Source organism: Coloeus monedula, assembly GCF_965178545.1.
Source record: "Coloeus monedula genome assembly, chromosome: 4".
Taxonomy (NCBI): Eukaryota; Metazoa; Chordata; class Aves; order Passeriformes; family Corvidae; genus Coloeus; species Coloeus monedula.
In genome coordinates, this window is record NC_138784.1 from 49,300,020 (window position 1) to 49,318,717 (window position 18,698).

General features: G+C 34.6%; 1 protein-coding gene across 1 annotated transcript in view; it reads right to left on the minus strand.

The window, feature by feature from the left end:
• Positions 1 to 18,698, minus strand: part of IMMP2L (inner mitochondrial membrane peptidase subunit 2) — a 415,275-nt gene that overhangs the window by 127,352 nt on the left and 269,225 nt on the right. The window contains exon 4 of the mRNA XM_082279670.1: positions 14,154 to 14,219. Within this exon, the coding sequence (XP_082135796.1) occupies positions 14,154 to 14,219 (66 nt within the window). The remainder of the gene's footprint in view (positions 1 to 14,153; positions 14,220 to 18,698) is intronic.

The following is an 18,698-nucleotide window of genomic DNA, read 5'->3' on the forward strand; positions in this document are numbered from 1 at the left end:
TTACAAAAGAATGGAGTTCCAGTTTCACACAGATGTGTCACCACTCCATCTCAACCATGTTCTGATTATATCTGTCTTGGGATATTTAAAATAAAATGAGTCTCAATTTATGACCAAATCACCATCAGATACTTTTAATGTTGTTTTAAAAGTTTTTGTAGATCTTGACTACATAAGTCTCCAAGCTATATTCACATCAGCATAATATCAAAATCCCATTAGTATCACATTATTTGCTACAGCAGATCAAGTCCCCAGGTAAATTTAAAACCAGATGATTTCAGACACACAATATTCAGTTACGAACTGCTTTATCATGAAACTCTGTCTGGCTGTGCTGCATTGCAACATTCAGACTTGTCAAAAGGAAGAAGGCAAGCCATCAACGAAAATTAAAGAAGGCCAAATGTATATAGCAGGAAAATATTTTATGTTGCAGTATTTAATGAGCATTAAAGCTAACGAGATTTCCTGAGAACACTGGGTGATAGGAAATTAATAACCTTGTGTTTTGTAATTTTCTCCAAGCTTGTTTAATAGTTAATGGTCACAGTGATTTTTAATGAAAACATAATGTTGATTATTTACTTATTTATTTATTTAAAAACCTTCAGTGGATTTCTGATCACCTGACCAGAATTGGCTATAACAAGTACTCAGACCTACAAAGTTATGAAAGCAAAGAATCTGTCTAGTTTTTTAAGAGACAGTTTCTCCTCATTTCAGCAAAGAAATAATTAATTCTTCTTTTACTACATCCAGTCACTAAAGTCTAAGTGAAAAAACTGTGTGGTTGTTGTCTGAGTCCTGTTGCAATCACAGATTCATCTCTGCTCCCAGGAACAGTGCTTGTCATTTTGTCCTTGTGAAAATGGAAAAGCTCAACAACGATGACAGATGAGGAACTGAAAACCTGACACATTTCCACAACTCACTAAAAATGATAGGTGCAGATGTCATTTTTTCTTTGCATATCTCTGGAAGAGACTGGAGATCTGTCACAGTGTGGAACATCTCCACAGCCACTGTGTTACAACTTTTGAGCAATGCCTGCAGCAGAAGCAATAGCAAATTTTCTCTTGAGTCTTGGCAATATACTTTGATTTATACGGATATTAGGAAACAGTAGTTTCAGGATTTTGATATGTTACTGAATATATGATTGAATAATATACAGTTAATATGGCTGTAAATAAGTCTAATAAGTCTAAGTCTAACCCTAAACCTAATCCTTCTGTTTGATGTGGCCATTGTTTTAAAAAAAATGTGGAGCATTAACCTTGAAAAAAGAAAATCTGAAAAAAATTGCAAATCTGCAAATACATCAGTGATTTTTTCCTGGTATAATCTTTAAGTTAAGAAATTTTTTACATGATTTCTCTGCTTTATTTTAGTGAAACTTCACAAAAATAAATTAAAGTGGAGAGATCTAGAATTTCCAGCCCAGGGAAAGTCTATGTTAAGTAGTTCATCTGTGTTTGTTTCATTTCATTTAGAGCTCTTGTCTAAAGGAAATATCCAGATGCAAGATTTTGCACTGGTAACATTAAGTAGATTTGATTCCCAAACTAGGGGATTTCTTGTCAGTAAGGTGATGAATATATGGCACTATATCAGTATAAGGTAGAGCTTGTTTTCCCTTCCACTGCATATCTTTTATCAGTAATCCTCTTAGCACTGGAGGTGCTAAATTCAATGTAATACCTACGTGTTGGTATTCAAAGCACAGAAAAATATAATAGTATTTGCCAGTATAAAAAGTTGGAATATACTTTTCTCCCCCCAGTCTGTAGCATGCAACACAGCAAACCTTTTGTCCATGGAACTTTCATAAAAAAAATTATCAGTCAAAGAATTCAGCTTCTCTTAAAACAAATAAATAAATTAATTAAAATTCATAGTAGACCATGTCTTTCCTGTACTAATGCATGAGTCTAGGCAGCCTGATGGAGGTGATAAGGTAGTTTGTGCTTTTTACTTCAAAAGCAGCATCATTCTTGTCATCACATTTATCATGAAAATTGCAAGGTGTGAGATATTTGCTAGGAGTTGTTATAAACAAGATTAGAGTGGGGGAATTTCTGCAGCATAAAGAGAATGGCAAGCAAGAATATGCTAGTTTTACAGAAGCTAAATTTAATTATTTAACAGAAACATAATTTTAGGATATAGTAGATAATTATTATATTCAGTATGGAAATGGAGAAGCCTCAGCAGCAACTGCAGGTCAATTTTTGAATGCACCTTAAAGTTGCACACAGTGTGGGTAGATGAGGGAATGCTAAAGGAACAGGAATATTCAGAAAATATAAGATTGATAGAGAAGACCTGATAACAAATTTCAACATGTAAAAGTTTGCTACATGATTGATATGATTAACCACTCCCCATAGCTTTAGAAAACATACAAAATTATGTTTGGCTTAAACTGTTAAGAGCTATACATTAAATATTATGAATAATTTTATAACTAAAGGATTTTCATGTATTAGATACTGTTTTATGCAGAAATTTGTGGTATTTCTGTCACTAGAAAATTTAAATACCAGGTTAAACTAACTTTTGAAGAGATGGTTAAATTTCCTTAGACTTTTGTTTGTTAAATTAAGTGTGAATGTCCACAGCGTGGATACCCAGTGTAAAGGGATTGGTCCCATCCTGTCATTTTGGGATGACAAAACAAATGTGGATGTATTGCTTGTGACCATATTTTCAAGACTACTTGACCTAAAGTTTTTTTCCCTAGAAGGAAACCCACAACTCCAATAGAATCATCAGAGCTCTGGAAATTATATGTATAGAGTTAGAAAAGCAAGGGTGTCTAACCTACATAGCATTTATTTACCATAATGCACCCATTGTCTTTGCTTCTGTGTAGCTCATGCTGCGTCTCCTTTCTAGCCTCTATACTTGTTTTTCCTTTCCAAGGGAAGAAGGGAAGGAGAAAACAGGATGTGCTTGTGTGCCTTGTACCAACATAGTACCAGGGATGATCTGGAAAGCCAAGAAGGAGCCCGGAGGCCTACAGTTTAGTGTTAGGCTGAGCGTCTTAATTTTAATAGACTAAAGGGCTACTTAGAAGCCAAGAACTTAAAATACTGTGCACCACAGAAGAAACAGAGATGGATCAGTTATAGACTCCCATAGCAAGGCAAAAAAATGGAAACAGAATGTATAAGGTAATTTCCTTCCACAATCACAGCTTTTCAAAATGGCATGGTTTTAAAGAAGTTTTTATCCATTTTCAGTGATTGCAGCTGGCAATGTAGAGAGAGCCAATTGAAGAGGGTCTAGATCTAAACTTGGGAAGCATGTTACTAACTTAAACCCCAGTTTTCCACATCTGTGTTGTCCTCAAAACATATGGAGATTTTGCTGTTATCAAAGAATATATATGTATACAGACATATCTATTCAGAGTGTAAAGATAAAACATATAATATACAATATTATTAGATGTTCTTTTGTAAGTATATTATAGTTATATTTATATAAAAACATATATATTTATATATTTATATATATATTATATTTTTTTCATTTCTGTATATTTATAGTTTTATTTATATATTTATATTGTGTTCACAGTTACCTGGTGGCCCAGATAGAAGGAAAGTAATTATGAAAAATTCAATACTAACTATACTTCTAAAATTCTCTAGGGAAAAAAATGAGTATTTGAATTGACAGAAGGAAACAATTTAGTTAAGAAGTCCTCAGGCATTTGTTACTGCCTCGAAAACTAACCCAAATTTTCATATTCTGTGTAATAGAGATCCCAAAAGAACATATCTAAAGCTGATCTAACTGCACCTATTCAGACATCAGTATTTCCCAGCGGAAGAAGACAAAATTAAGGACCTCTTTGTAATCTACCTGAAACTAAAGCCTCCTCTAAAGAAATACAGAAACTCAACCAAAGAATTAACATCCTAACAGGTTTATTCCATCTCTCAAATAATTCAAAATGTTCAAGGTTTTTTTAGACAAATAGTTTGAGGAAACATAGAAACACAAACAAACACTGCAGCTAAACATCAGCAAGTGCTTTTGACTTAACTATCTAAATCTGACAATGTAAAAACAGAGTTGAAAACTTTTCTCATATGAAAGGAAATGTAGCAGATCACCAACTCCTTTAATTGCCTGCCATACATATAACAAAACTGAGCCCTCTTCTATCCCACATGACAGAATTCTTGATAGAGACCAGCAAGAACTTCATATTAACCTCTGTCTCCTCAGCAAAGAAACTAGAATTAACATCAGTTGAATAAAACTTACAGGGATGAAAAATATTCTGGTACCTAAAGATTCCTTATGTCATTTTTGACCTTTCCATAAATTCGGCTCAAAGAGTTAATTGTCCTGAAATAAACATTAGCATAATGCCTAAGGATACAATTTTTTACCTGGCCATGGAGTGTTGGCAGCATAGACAATGAATCTAAACTGTAGAATAATTCATTAGGAAATATGCAGTAGCTGTGGCAAGATTTACTACAAATACACTTGAAGTGTTTTTAAAAATTAATACTACGCTGCTATGCTTGGCTTAATTAGCTCTCTTCTTCATTTACAAAGCATATCTGTCTGGTTTATGAACTCAGCCTCTATTCCCCATTCTTGAAAACCTGTTTAATTAAAGTTTTAACTACTGCATAAGTTTTAGAAACAGTAGAATGAGTTTTATTACTGTAAGCCTAAATCCTTCTTTTAAATATGATCATGTCTACATATATCAGAAATATGACAAGACATGGTGCATAATACTCCTGAGTATACATACAATACTGGTCCTTTTCATTATATGTGCCCTCTATTTCCATCATGCTGCATGTAGGCAATTTTGGGGGTTTTGCACAAGCAGTTGGATTGTGATTAATTTAGCTGATCAACAAGTCAGTTCCCTTAAATCCATTACAACTCACCTTTCTTTTTTTGGCATATACCTATTTCTAACCTGTTCATTGATTTCCTCATGCATGACTCTATTTTATCTCTTTTATAGGTCCATCACTTATTAGACTCCCACTTCTACTAGCAGGTGACTCTCCTTTGGTTTTCAACTGCAGCAAATCCTATGACAATCTTTTTCAGCATTTATCACTTCCTCCCATTGATGCTATAATAAACGATTAAATATTAATTTAATTTTGCCATATATAAAAAATCGAAACATAGTCATTAGACATGCTAGCTGGGATACATCTGAAGTTCTAGAAATGCATGACATACAGTTGATCATAACCTTTTTTGGCTGTATATTAAAAACCTCGTGGCATAATGATCAGCGAACAGAAATTATTTGTGCAATCACTGCCTACAGACTACAGTAAAGCAAAAAATATCTCTTGTCTCCCTATCCATGGATGCTGGAGACTCCACTTAATGGCTTGTCACCCATTATACCAAAAATACACTACAGTTTCATCACACAATTTACTCCACAGAAGCAGAATGTCAACAATAGTCGGTTCTACCATAATTTAAAAAGATAATAGTCATTTTCCCTCCTGTACTCATTTGAATCTCATAACCACTGGGGTGATCAATATTCAAAACCTTATTCTGCTGTTGTGAACTATTTAGGACATCAGATTTGTTTGCAGTACAAAACTACAGAGGCAATATTTTTAAATTAACAATTCACAATTAATATTTCTGCCAGCATATATTTGTAATTTTTCCATAATAAAAAACACAATGTCAAAATTTTCAAATTAAAATATGGCAAATTATTGCATATGGCTGACAAATAGTGCTGTAAAAAAGGCACAGGCACTAAAAAAACTGTCAGGCTATAAATCTAATGAAGAAATGAAGCAAACAAATGGGAAAGTTCACACTATTTTTCTAAGTTAAAACAAAATAACAGACAGCTAAAGCATCATTAGTTTATTCTGTGTAGAATTGTGTATTCCTTACTCCACTCAATGGAAAAATAAGAAATGCATAAAATCAACTTTGAAGAGATGACATTTTTTGTATTCTTTACATATAGTCTAGTCCCCAAAAAATGTTTTCTTTACATATGCTCTTATCCTTAAAAAAATATTAAAAAAAAAAAAATTTAAGATTTTCATTTAGACTAAATTGGCCTATTTCTCTTAACATTAGCAGAGCTGAGAGTCGTCATACCAACTGAGGCTCTGATCCTATGAGAGTCTGTTCAGATGATCCCAAACGGCAGCGTCGGTGCATTTTAAGAAGTTACTGTGCTTCAGCTGGAGTTGGTAAGCAGACATGTGGTCCCTGTCAGCTCATTGCAATGACAAGTACATGGTGTTCACTTAAGCTGCCTTCAGCAGTTCCAAAAGGCAGCCCAGGTGAAGGCATAGGAAATATGAGCATTTAGGAAGAACACTGGAGGCAAGCTAAGCTTTTTTTTATGTACAGCTTCAAAAGTGGTGCAGCGGCTGTTATTTTCCTGCATATGTGTGGAAATGGAAATTACTTTTACCATTAGACTGGGGTAGTATCATGCATATGATCAGCTTAAATCAATGACATGAGTTGTATCTCCAGTTCTGGGGGGTGGAAGGCCGGAGGGAAGAGAGAGAGAGTGTGTGTGTGTGTGTGTGTGTGTGTGTGTGTGTGTGTGTTGGTGTGTGTGTGTAGAAATGGAAGGGGAGCAAGAAAAGCAATACCTTTAAAAAACCACCCACCTCAGTCATCTACAGTTACTTGACCATTACTTGATTTGAAATGAACAGAAAGTCTTAAATCTTTCTTCAAAGGAGAAAAAGAAATTCAGATGGAAACCGCTCCCCCCCACACACACACCCCAAAAAAGTCATCATTTGGGACTCTAAAGCCAAAATAATGATACAGATAATAAAACAACCTCATACTGAGACTATCTTGCAAGACAGTTTGCTACTCATTATGGTATGTGGATACAACATTTTCACGGTGTCACTGGCTGAGTTCACCACACAAAATATATTCAAGACAGAAAGAGGACTTTTGCACTGCTGTAAAATGAAATAAACAGTAAGATTTATTTACATTATCCAGAGCAGAGTATTTTGTTTCAGCATGTTTTTCCTCAAATTGCAAACATAAGAATATGCCTGGTCCTAATACTGCTTGAGTTAATAAAAATTGTAGTTTCAATTTATAGGAGGAAAGTGCACAAATTTCCAGGTTTTGAACCTGTTTGCCTTTCAGTACACCTAGAAAAATCTTTGCTGACAAATACATGAACTTATTGTTCATTTTCTGAGATGAGGAGCCCAGGGAGCTCAGTTAATATCTGTTCCACAAGCTTCTTATATAAGCATAAGCCTACAACAACATCTTTCATCCTGACTTTCTCATCTATAAAATGGGTTTAATACTCTTTCCTTCCTCCTACCCTCATCTTTGTTCTTGTCACAGTGAGCTTTTAATGCAATACACATAGATGAGAGCCAGAATTGAAACGGAGATAAGCTGATATCCACAAACTGCTTAACCAGACATCTAAACACCAAGAAGATGCAGTTCTAAACTGTTCAGAACAAAGAGCAGTTCTACTAAACACACCCTTTATTCTGATGTCTAAGTATGGATTTAAGGGCCAAATTTCAGATCACCAATGAAATTTGTATCCATAGGTTGCAAAAAGGAAATAATTTTTGAAAATTAAAATACATGAGGGTATTTTATTAACTATTGGACTTTTAAGGTGTTAATGCATTTTAGTCTCTTGCTGCTCACTTTTTGAAAATCTTCATAATGACAACCTATTGAGCTTCCCATTGGAATGATTATACTTGTATGCATGTCTTTTCTCACCATCTGATGTCTTGGCAGCAAATCAATTTTCAGTGAAATAGAAATCAAATCTGTTTCTTTAAAGAAAAATGTCTATGAAAGACACGCTCTCTTAAGTGACATGACTACACTGCATTTGTTTAAGCTTCTAACAGAGGAAACATTCATCTAAATGTGAAGTAAGACATTTGAAAATTAGTATTTGCTATCGTAGAATCATAGGATAGTTCAGGTTGCAGGAATCATCAGGAGAGCGCCAGCCCAAACTCCTGCCAAAACCACGGTGAGCTACAAGGTACATTACTGAGGGCTTTATTCAGTCGGGCCTTGCACACCTCCAAGGATGGAAGCCACAGCTTCTCTGGCAATAGCCCTATTGCCTGACCGTCCTCGAAGAGAAAGTGGTTTTTGTCCAGTCTGAACCTCTATGGCCAGTGCACCACTAGGCCCAGCTCCACCTTCTTTCTAACCTCCCCATACATAGTGGGAGGTTTTCTGTTTGGTCACCCCAAAGCCTTCTCTTCTCCAGGCTGAACAAGTCCCATTGGCCCAACATCTCCTGGAAAGGCAACTGCTGCAGCCACTGTTGCACTTGAGGACATGGGGCCCTCTGCTGTACTTGTACTATGTTGTCTTTCTGCCCCAAAATGCACACCGAAGTCTATGTGTGGTCTGACACAATGGTATTTTTTTTTTCCTAAAACACTTTTTTTTTTTAAACACTTTCTTTTCCTAAAACACTGTGTGTATCACAGCACTGTTCATAACGTCAAATTTCAAAAATCCAGCTTTTTGTACCATCACTACTGGGCCTAAAGATCTATAGAACCTTAGAAATTCATTACGGATACTTCACTGTGCATTTCTCAAATTGTTTTTCTGGGCTAAAGATGCTGCACCAATATACATTCTCATCATTTGCATTTAAAGAAATGGAGTCCAGTCATGCAAGGACTCAGCATATGGAAATGGAATCAAAATCAATGGAAACTCTATTTAGGAGACTTGAAAGAATACGATCAATGACAAAGAGTCACAACAGAGCAGTATAGCTGAACCTAAATAAAAACTTCCACTGGCTAAAAAAAATCCCTTCAGTACCTAACAGTAAGTAGTGCCAAATAAACTGCATAAAACCTGTGAGATATTCTGTGCACATAGACACAAAATAAGAATATTTTAGAGGTTGAAGAGTTTTCATCTAAGGTAATTTGACTGCTTCTATGTCCTTTAAATACATAAAGAACTAAGACAGAACAATATGAAGACGACAGTCTAAATAAAAGATATTCCAAAATTTGTAATCCATGAGGATAGTGCTGTGTCGCTGTAGAGTACAATCTGTTCTCATTTCTGCAGATCTACCACTCCTGTCAATGTGGATCTGACCACTCACAGATTTATATTCAAAACCCAAAGACAGACACAGTGGACTTTGATGAAGAAGAGATTAGGACACCGCCATAAAACATACCCTGTGTGTCATCACCTACCGTGATTCCTAGATTTTAATGTGTTTTACTGATAATCTATTTTCCTATTCTAACTTTCAGCCATTGCAAGCAGTACCTTACCACATAAGCAGTACCTCAGGATAGTTACCAGGGATCTATGTGTATATTTTGGGGGCAGTGAGTGAAGAGGGAACAAAAAGTCTTACTACAGCACTATTGAACAGAAAATTGCTTCTGTATCATTAAATGGCAAAGGTTTGTATGCAATTCCTGCCAGGTGATTGCCCTGAAGATGTTATGTATAGAGACATTCTTGTGCTCCAACACTGGCAAAGTCTGAGTTTTTCTGAAGGCTATTCTACTTCCTAGAGGAAGACACTGATTTTTTGCTATAATCTAACACAAACTGTTATCATCCAGTATGGTCTCTTGTGTGAAGACAGCTGTTTTGTTGGACAATCACTCCTGGACCTCAGTGAAAAAAAAATGGCAGCCATAATGTCTGACAAAATTGAGTGGGTTCAGTAAAACAAAAAAAAACCCCAAACAGTAAAAAACCCTTACTGATTATCTTTCACTCTAAAGGGACACCGGATGCCACTGACACTAACCCTCTGAGAATAAAAAAAGCAACCAAACACCTGCATGTAGTAATGACAGTTTGAAGCTGAAAGGGCTCTCTACCAAGTGGACAGAATGACCAGATTTTGTTTATAATTTAAGTATGAAATCTTTGACTGGAAGAAGGCTGCATGAACTTGACAACAGGAGTACAAGAAGTTAATACAATGATCGCTGTATTTAATAGCTTTATTAAATTTTTTTTTTATAGGGGCTTTATTTCTATTAATTCTCTACCTTTTTTCAAATCCCATTATACTTCTTTCTTTCCTAACTTTCTGTGGCAAGTTTCTACAACTTAATGATAAACCTTGTAGTAAAAGACGAAAAGTTACTGTTGAAAAGTTGGTTTAGACCTACAGCTTAATAACGTAATGATCTATCTCTGCAGTGTCATGCTTTGAGAAACAAGGAGTATTTCCTTATTCACATCTTCAGAGCAATTTTGCAAGATGCAACATGTAAACGCAACAACATTTTGCTGAAGCACTCAGTTCAGAACACTAACTCCTTAAAAGCCTAACAATATTCCCAGACATAACCTTTTTTTTTAAAATTACTCTTCCTAGAGGCTCACTAATCATTCTCACTCATCTCACTCACACTGATCACTAATCATTCAGGTAGAGTATTAAGAAGCAAACAAATAGATGAAAAAAACATAACTGGCACACCAAGCTCCTGCAGACCTTTGGAACCGTGACAGACAGGAGGAAAACAAATTAGTTCAGCAAGATACTGAACAGACAATTTCAAATGTTGCTAGCTTAATCCCAGTTTTGGTTTCCTTCACATAAACCATAATTTATTTTTGTTACTGAAAACATACCATAACTCATCTGTGAAAGATTACTATAGATTTTTGAATTACCAGTAATGCATTTAAGATAAATGAGTTTTAATAACTTTAATCTCAAGTTACTCCAAGTGTTTTATAATACCAACATTAATTTTTAACAAATTAGATTATATTGACTTTTTAAATAAGGCCTCCTTTGGAAGACTTATCATTTAAACAGTCTTCAGGAACTGATTTTCTACTTAAAGTTAACTCTCCTGTGAATCCATGGAAAACAATACAAATCCTGATCTACGGGAGCTACACTTTGCAATGTTGTCTATATACAGGCTGAACTATAGACTCATTCTCAAGGACTAAGTGGTGATTTTTTGGCCATTCTTTAAATTCTTTTAAAAAGGAAGTTGTACTAGCTTATCTAAATTAAATTATCTGTTACAGGTTTGTGGCATGTACTGTATGCTTCTGGTGATTTACAAGACACAACCAAACTCGCTTCACCTGCACTAGCAACTAGACTGGAAACAGGAATAGAAAACTGAAATGACAGCATTTTTATTTCAGTGAGTTTGTAGCATTTTCCAATGCCTCAAATCATATTTCAAAAGGTAAATTATTATGCAGTCCATAATGTCTGACTACCTGAAAAATACAAAATTAAAGGAGAAAATGGACCTATTATAGATCTTTCACCCACACACCTTTACAAAAACTCTAAGTCAGTCATTATTACTTCTAAAATGTCACAATTTTCATTTTATTAAATACTTTTAGAAATTAAGATTTGAAAAATAGGATTTTTCTGCCATGGAGTTGTAACTCCTGAACTCAAGTCAAAATATAAGGGGCCTTTCCTATGGCACTAATGGCTCTGCCTATTTGATCTTTCATCACTTTCAGTAATTAACAAACAGCAAAATGATAACTAACTTACCTTAATTGATAACATGAGAAAACACAGCCTTTTTGTATTATCCCTAATACTCCAAATGGACCAAATAAAGATAATTCGTTCTGCTATGAAAACACAACTACAGAATCACAGATCATATTGCCTATCACTTTTCTTATCTCAACCCATGGCAATACTGTTTGTCTGATTTAATTGCAGCTGGAAACTAAATGCCACACAGCCACTTGCTCACTCCACCCCTCCCTGCCAGGGACAGGGAAGAGAATTGGAAAGAAAAGGTGAACTTCATGGGTTGAGAAAGAACAGCTCAATAATGGAAAAGAAATAAAATAAAATGCTAATGACAACAACAACAGAAATTAATTACATAATAATCACTGCTACTATCTTTGTTATTGTTGTTGTTGTTATTATTATTGAAAGGAGAAAGAGAGGAATAAAACTCAGGAATGGCAAGTGATGCACAATAAAAACACTCACCACCCATCCCCAAGCAGTGATCAGTGCCTCCCATCCAGCTCCCCACAGTTTGCACACTGAGTGTGATATTCTGTGGTATGGAATGTCCCTCTGCCCAGTTTGGGTCAGCTGTCCTGGCCATGCTCCTCCCCCCCGGATTGTTGTGCACCTCCTCACTGGCAAAGCATGGGTAACCAGAAAGTCTTTGACCTAGGGTATGCACTACTCAGCAAAAACTGAAGCATAACTTTGTTATCAACATCATTCTCATTCTAAAGCCAAAAAACGCAGCACTGTACCAGTTACAGGAAGAAAATTAACTCTATCCCAGCCAAAACCAAGACAAACAGCAAAAAGCTCTGGGACAATTGTCACATCTTCCAATAAAAAAAAAGAAAAAGCATGTCTGAGTAACTGAGACTTCTATCAATATTTCTATCAATAAATCTAACCAGGTTTACCACAGACAAATGAGGAGAATTGTACAGTCTTCTGTGTCCATGAGTGATTCCCCTGCAGGCTCATCAGTATTCTGAACACACCTGGGCCACACACCGTTGTCCATTTGGCCAAGAACACCAACAAATGTTAATGAAAAGTTCCAAGTCTTAAGAAGTTTGAATGTATGGCATAGTAAATTTCCTAAAGCTAGAATTTACTTAATTAAATGTCCTTTTTTTATCAAAATCTACATTGAGTTTCAAAAAATAAGGCAAATATGTTAATAATATAGAACATATAAATAAATATTATTTTTTATATATTGAACATACAAATAAACATACAATAATAAAGTAACCCTTGAAGTTACCCTACATTGCAATCTCTTTCTGATATTGCCACAAAAATGAATGAGGAATACTGGAACAAAAATGACATTCTTATCACTTATATGAATTACAGCACTAATATCAATTGCAGCAAGAAATAAGTCCCTTCTTAAGGACACAGGTCAATAAAAGACAGTACATACACTAGTCCTCTGTCTTTAGTTCTTGGAAGTGATAGGTAGTTTTAGCTATAGATGTCTGTAGTTTTTGGACATCAAATTATCTTCTTTGTGCCTGTTATTTTAGATATTTATCTTCAACAATTTATCTTGGTTTTCCAAACCGAGATAATTCAGGATTTTTCAATAAAACAGAAATTGTATTGACTGCAAGAAGGGAAAAAAAAAAAAAAAAAATACATAGACATATGCCACAGAGGCCATGCTGTTAACTAGGGCCCACTGAGATCAAATTCAAATCCTTGGTTTGAGTTGCAGCTGTCAAGGACTTCTTAAATATTCACTAAACCAGAGCAAGAATCATTATCTAAATGAATTGAGTCACAGTCTGCCATATTGTCTGAGATCTCCCGGGGTCATTCACATCTCAGTATGGGAAACTAGAGATTTACCCTCCCACCTCTATGCCTATTCAATTCTGTACCTGGCAAAAATAAACCTTTTCAAGCAAACATTTTCTTCAAAAAAATACTGTTCTCACAAAAACGTTTTATTTACATCTAGTGGTAATTTATTTCCATACAGCCCCAGTAGGAAGGTCTATCTGTCAGAGTAAACCGAGTCTTGAAGTACTCTAGAGTCTACTCTTGCTACAATGGTTTTTTTTTCTGATAGAATAATTTACTCAAAATCAGTTCCACCATATTCCCTACAGATGCCTATACACTGCAGTGAAGACAGTAATCTATGAGGGTTCTTTGTCTCCAAAATAAAATAAAATAAAATAAAATATCAAACACAAAACCCTGAAAAAACCAAACAAACAAAAGCCTAAAAAACAACCTACTTTTACTTGCCCACACCAGTATGAAACATCAGCTGGACTTTCTAAATGAAAAATCACAGCCCTACAATCTCCTTGAAAACTGCTGTACAATTACCTGCCTTGATTTGTGGCAGAGATATTCTCAGAAACAAGCATTATTTGTACCCATGTACATTTCACGAGAGAGTGAGTAGTTTTGTATAGCATTTCTCCTCTCATTAAAAAAGAGACAGGTACAATGCTGACATCCTTGTTAATAATAGAAAGAAAATGCTAGAAAGTACTCGTTGTCTAGGATACTGATTTAAAATATACTAAAAAAGCTGCACTATTCCTATAAAGACTCTGCAACTAAGGCTTAAAATACTTACTTGATAATGTCTCCTTCAAGAGCAATCACTCGTTTAATGATCTTCTGTTCAGGATTTCTAGGAGACCTGAGACAGGGAATAAGGTTACACAATCAGTAACATTTCCAATGTTTTAAGAAATTGAAAGAAATAGACATTATGAAAGTCATTAGAAAATCCTGTGTTCTCCTTGATTTAGCATCAGTCATTATGTTCTATGGTGAAGTGAAGCTACTGCAATCTTTGTCATTGCAAACCATTACTGAAAAGCAGATGATGACCTGCTTACAAACACCACAATAATCAACATACCTTTTGCCATGAAAAATACACTCCACAACACTAGAAGCAAAGCACCCCACTACCAATGAGAAGCGTACCTTTGAAAATAGATTAATGTATTAAAACCTGAATTCCCCATCATATTGTGTTAAACATTGATGTCATTCAACCGCTTTGGGAAAAAAATCTTCCTATGTTATATTAATTTCTATCACTGATTTAGGTAAACTTTGCCTAGGGAATTGTGGAAGTAGAAAAAAAAAAAAGTTACAAAATTTTATGAAAGTTTCAGCTTCTGAATGCATTGCCATGTTTTCACTTATTTTCCCATATGTATTTTTATTGAGTAGATTCTGATCACATAATACATAATAATATGAGAAAGCAAAGATGAACTTGCATGCCCAGCCTCAATATTCCAACTTCCTGAAGGAACTCTAATAGATATACTGTTAAAAGTATTATTCTACTGTACTTTTGACAGGTTAATGTAGACATATATGCACCATCAATTTTCTTTTTCTTTATACTTTACACTTTCCCTCTTTTCTTTTACTTTTAGCTTTTAATTATTTAATATGCAAACCTAGTAGAATGCCTTCATGTTACTAAAGAAACAATTCTTTTTATTTGCTGCTTGTAGATAGAAAAGTCAGGGAAGGAACAAACTGCTTTTATTTTCTGTTGATGCTTGGGTTCTCCCTATTAAGACTTCAAGTACAGTCTGCTAGACTGTACTGACAGAGGTGTACATTACAGTTTTCATGGCTAACACCAGCTTTGAGCTCATCTGTGGTCAAACGGTAGCACACTAAGATTACACTTCTTTAAAAAGCAAAGCTGAGCTAAGTCTGGATGAAAAGCTTGCCCACACTGCTGCATGACTAAAGGCATTTGAGGTTCCCTACCATTCCAATAGTTAAAAAGAAAAAATGGGTTCAGACTTATTTGTTGATTTTTTTTTTTTTAAATATTAGGCCAAAAAAAGTATTCTAAATATTTTAAAATTAGTCTGAGGTATTAGGTCTTTTTCTTGTGGGTGCATGTCAATACATTTGAAATAAATTTCTCTTTCAATGTAATGAAGTAAAATTCAAGAAGCCTAATTCTGAATTTCAAAATATCAAATGGGTTCCCTTTAAAGTTTACCAAGCCAGGAAACCTTATTTTCAACAAGCAGTAAGGAACACTGTGCATGAATAAAGACCATACTTTGACTCCCTAGTCATCACTCAAATTTTCAAATCATTACGTAATTTGGAGTAATATTTTATTTAGCATTCATTTTATCTGAATAGTTGTATATTCCAGTTAAGTCTTGAATTTCATGTTCCTTCTTAAGGTAGGAATACACAGTTTCATAATATTTTGTATGCCAATCTTGGGAGGAATCAATCAAGTTTTAGATGCTCATATGATTTAAATACGGGGAACATCCACAGCACTTTCTGATGCTGCTCCTTGCAAGCAACACTTACTTCACTGAGCACTCATTTGAGCATTGACCATGTCTTATTCTCAACCAAAGCACAGTCTAAGAAAAGACAACACACCTTTACTACAAGCTATTACAAATTAAAAATATTTTTTGAAGTTACTTTACTGCCAATTTATTTAATTTTTAATCCATTTAAGTTCAGGCTGTAATATTTTCATGTAATATTTAAGCAATTGAAATGATAATACATAATGTATGTGATGAAATGTGCATTTCTTAAAGATTGAATGAAAACAAATTTTATGTTTGCTCCTTCAAAATCCTGTTCTGGTTCAATATCTTACTTTCAAAGGTTCTCAGCAACTTCCCAGTAGGCATTTCCACTTGATTAGAATATATATATTGTAATGCAGTTACTGACCCCTCCCTTAACTTTCCTTCCTTGTGCAAAAATTTCTGCTGACCTTGAAAAAAAGTCTCTCTAAATTTGAGGTATGAGTAGTTGTTCAAAGAGTGGTTGCTTTTTTGCTAGCAATGATATATTTGAACCAAACACATAATTTATCAGAAAAACTTCAAGGAATTCCTTGCAAATAGTTATTATGAATCAGTAATATTTTTAATATTGGAAGCCAGAATATTTTTAAAATAAGCTTCATACTAACATTCTGATTATAATTCATTAAAATGGCAAAGGACTGGTAAAAGACAGATTAGCAGGCTCGAAGTGGCCAATAACTTTTACACCAAGTATTTTCAAGAGCTGAGCAGAATGGTTTTTTCAAGAGCCAGTGTGCAAACAGGAGGTAAGAGAGACTGGTTCTGAAGTGATGGATATTGATATCTTCCTGAATGGTGTATAGCATAACACTGGGATTTCACTGGTTATTGAAATCACAAAAACATACAGGCAATTTCTGTCTTCTGTGGTCAACCCTGTAAAGAACAGTGTGGGATCACAGTACTACAAAGCATGTTTCCCAGGAAAAACAGGAAAAATTTTACAGCCACCAGAAAAATCCAGAAAAATTGCTTTTTAGCAAGCAATTGTCAGATAAAAATGGTGACAATTCCCTGAAAGCTTTCTTTTTACATATTTAGCAACTGAGTATTTTTGTCAATATTACTCCGAAACATTTCCCTTTCAACCACTCGGATTATTTATTTGCTCTAGTGAATACTGCCCAGCACAATTTTAAACAATTGCTCCATGAGCTAATTAACATTTGATCAAACAAAAACTTTTCATAACATTTCTTGATTTTGTATTTGTTATTTGATTCTTCTTTCATTCTCTGAATTTCCTAAGTACATTTTTCTCAAGAGTGTGCACAGAAAATCATACTTAACTTCAGTTTCTACAGGCTTTTCTAGAGAGAATGTTTTTAGAAAATGCCCTAAGATCCCAGCAAAATAAGTGAAGCACAGTCCAACTAAATTAATACTACAACATACAATAATATTTTTTTCCTTGAATAAACACTCAGCTTTTTTGGGTTCCTACATTAGAAAGAGACCTGATACTGTGAACTCAATGAAAAAGCACACAATATATTTCAAAGAGATAGCTTTAATTAGATACTTTGATGATCTACATGTGTTTAATGTTACTCATCCATTATCATAGACAACCTGGAAAGATTTTGTGCTCACTCTTTGAAAATTACTGGATTTTTTATACTAACTTAGCATCTTCTAGAACAGGACAAATAACAGACATTTATTAAAAAGTTGCAGGGAAAAGTGCCTAAAGTTTTCAATTTTTGTATGTATATATCTATTTATATGCACAAGTATGTATATTACTGTTAGAAAATTACTTCACTTTTTATGAGATAGAAGCAAGATGTTTAGGCAGCAGGCTGGAAGTTTGTCTTCAGATTATTCTCAGTTTACTTCAGATTGAGATTTATGTGATTTGATCATCATTTACACGGAGGCAACTGAAGAAACTAGCACTGTGTTGTTGTAGTATAAACGGACTGAAGTAATGAAGACCACCTTCTTCAAAATCAAAATTTCTGCTTCTATTTATGTTGTTAATGACAGATACTGAAAAGGACTTAACTCCATAAAATAGGATAAGGGGGGATTTTTGAGATCTTAGCCTAACATTGCAATTCAAAGCTTCACTCAGTGAGCTGTTCATTTCCCTAAACTAATTCCTGTCTCATCAAAAATTCTAGCATAGCTGGAGTCTACACTTCTGGGAGTTTCCAGGATTGATGCAGGATGAAAAATACGCTGTTTATCTCCTTCTCAACCCATTTGGGGATCCAATAAATAGCTAGAGAAGTAACTAAAATGTGATGGAGCCCAGAATAAGTGGTATTAATACACCTAAAGAATTGGGAACCTCACAGTATGGTTTTGGTGGCTTTACCTAAAAAACATGCTTGGAGGAAGAGGAAACAGAGAGACACATTGGAGCTATCTCATTCTTATTTTCTGTTGCTCATCCTTGCTTCCTGTTGCCAGCATAGTAGCTGATGCTCAAACTCTGTACAGTAGGAAATATGTAGCAATATCCATTTTTTCATTCCTCCAAGTACCATAGCTATGATACGACAGATCCAACATAGCCAATTCTAAATATTGTATAAGAATGGAAATTTACTTAATATATGCATATATTTTCTAAACTAAAATATTTTTCATCTACTTGTTTAAATTTTTTCCCAGTCCATAACTTTCATCTAAATTCCATGCCTCTTTATGCAGATAGTGAATCTCATAATAAATATAACATCTAATTACATCACAGGTTATGACACAATTTCCATATTGTGGAAAATAACATGCAATATAACAGCGACGGAAAAAAAAAGTTCATACTTATTTTCTTC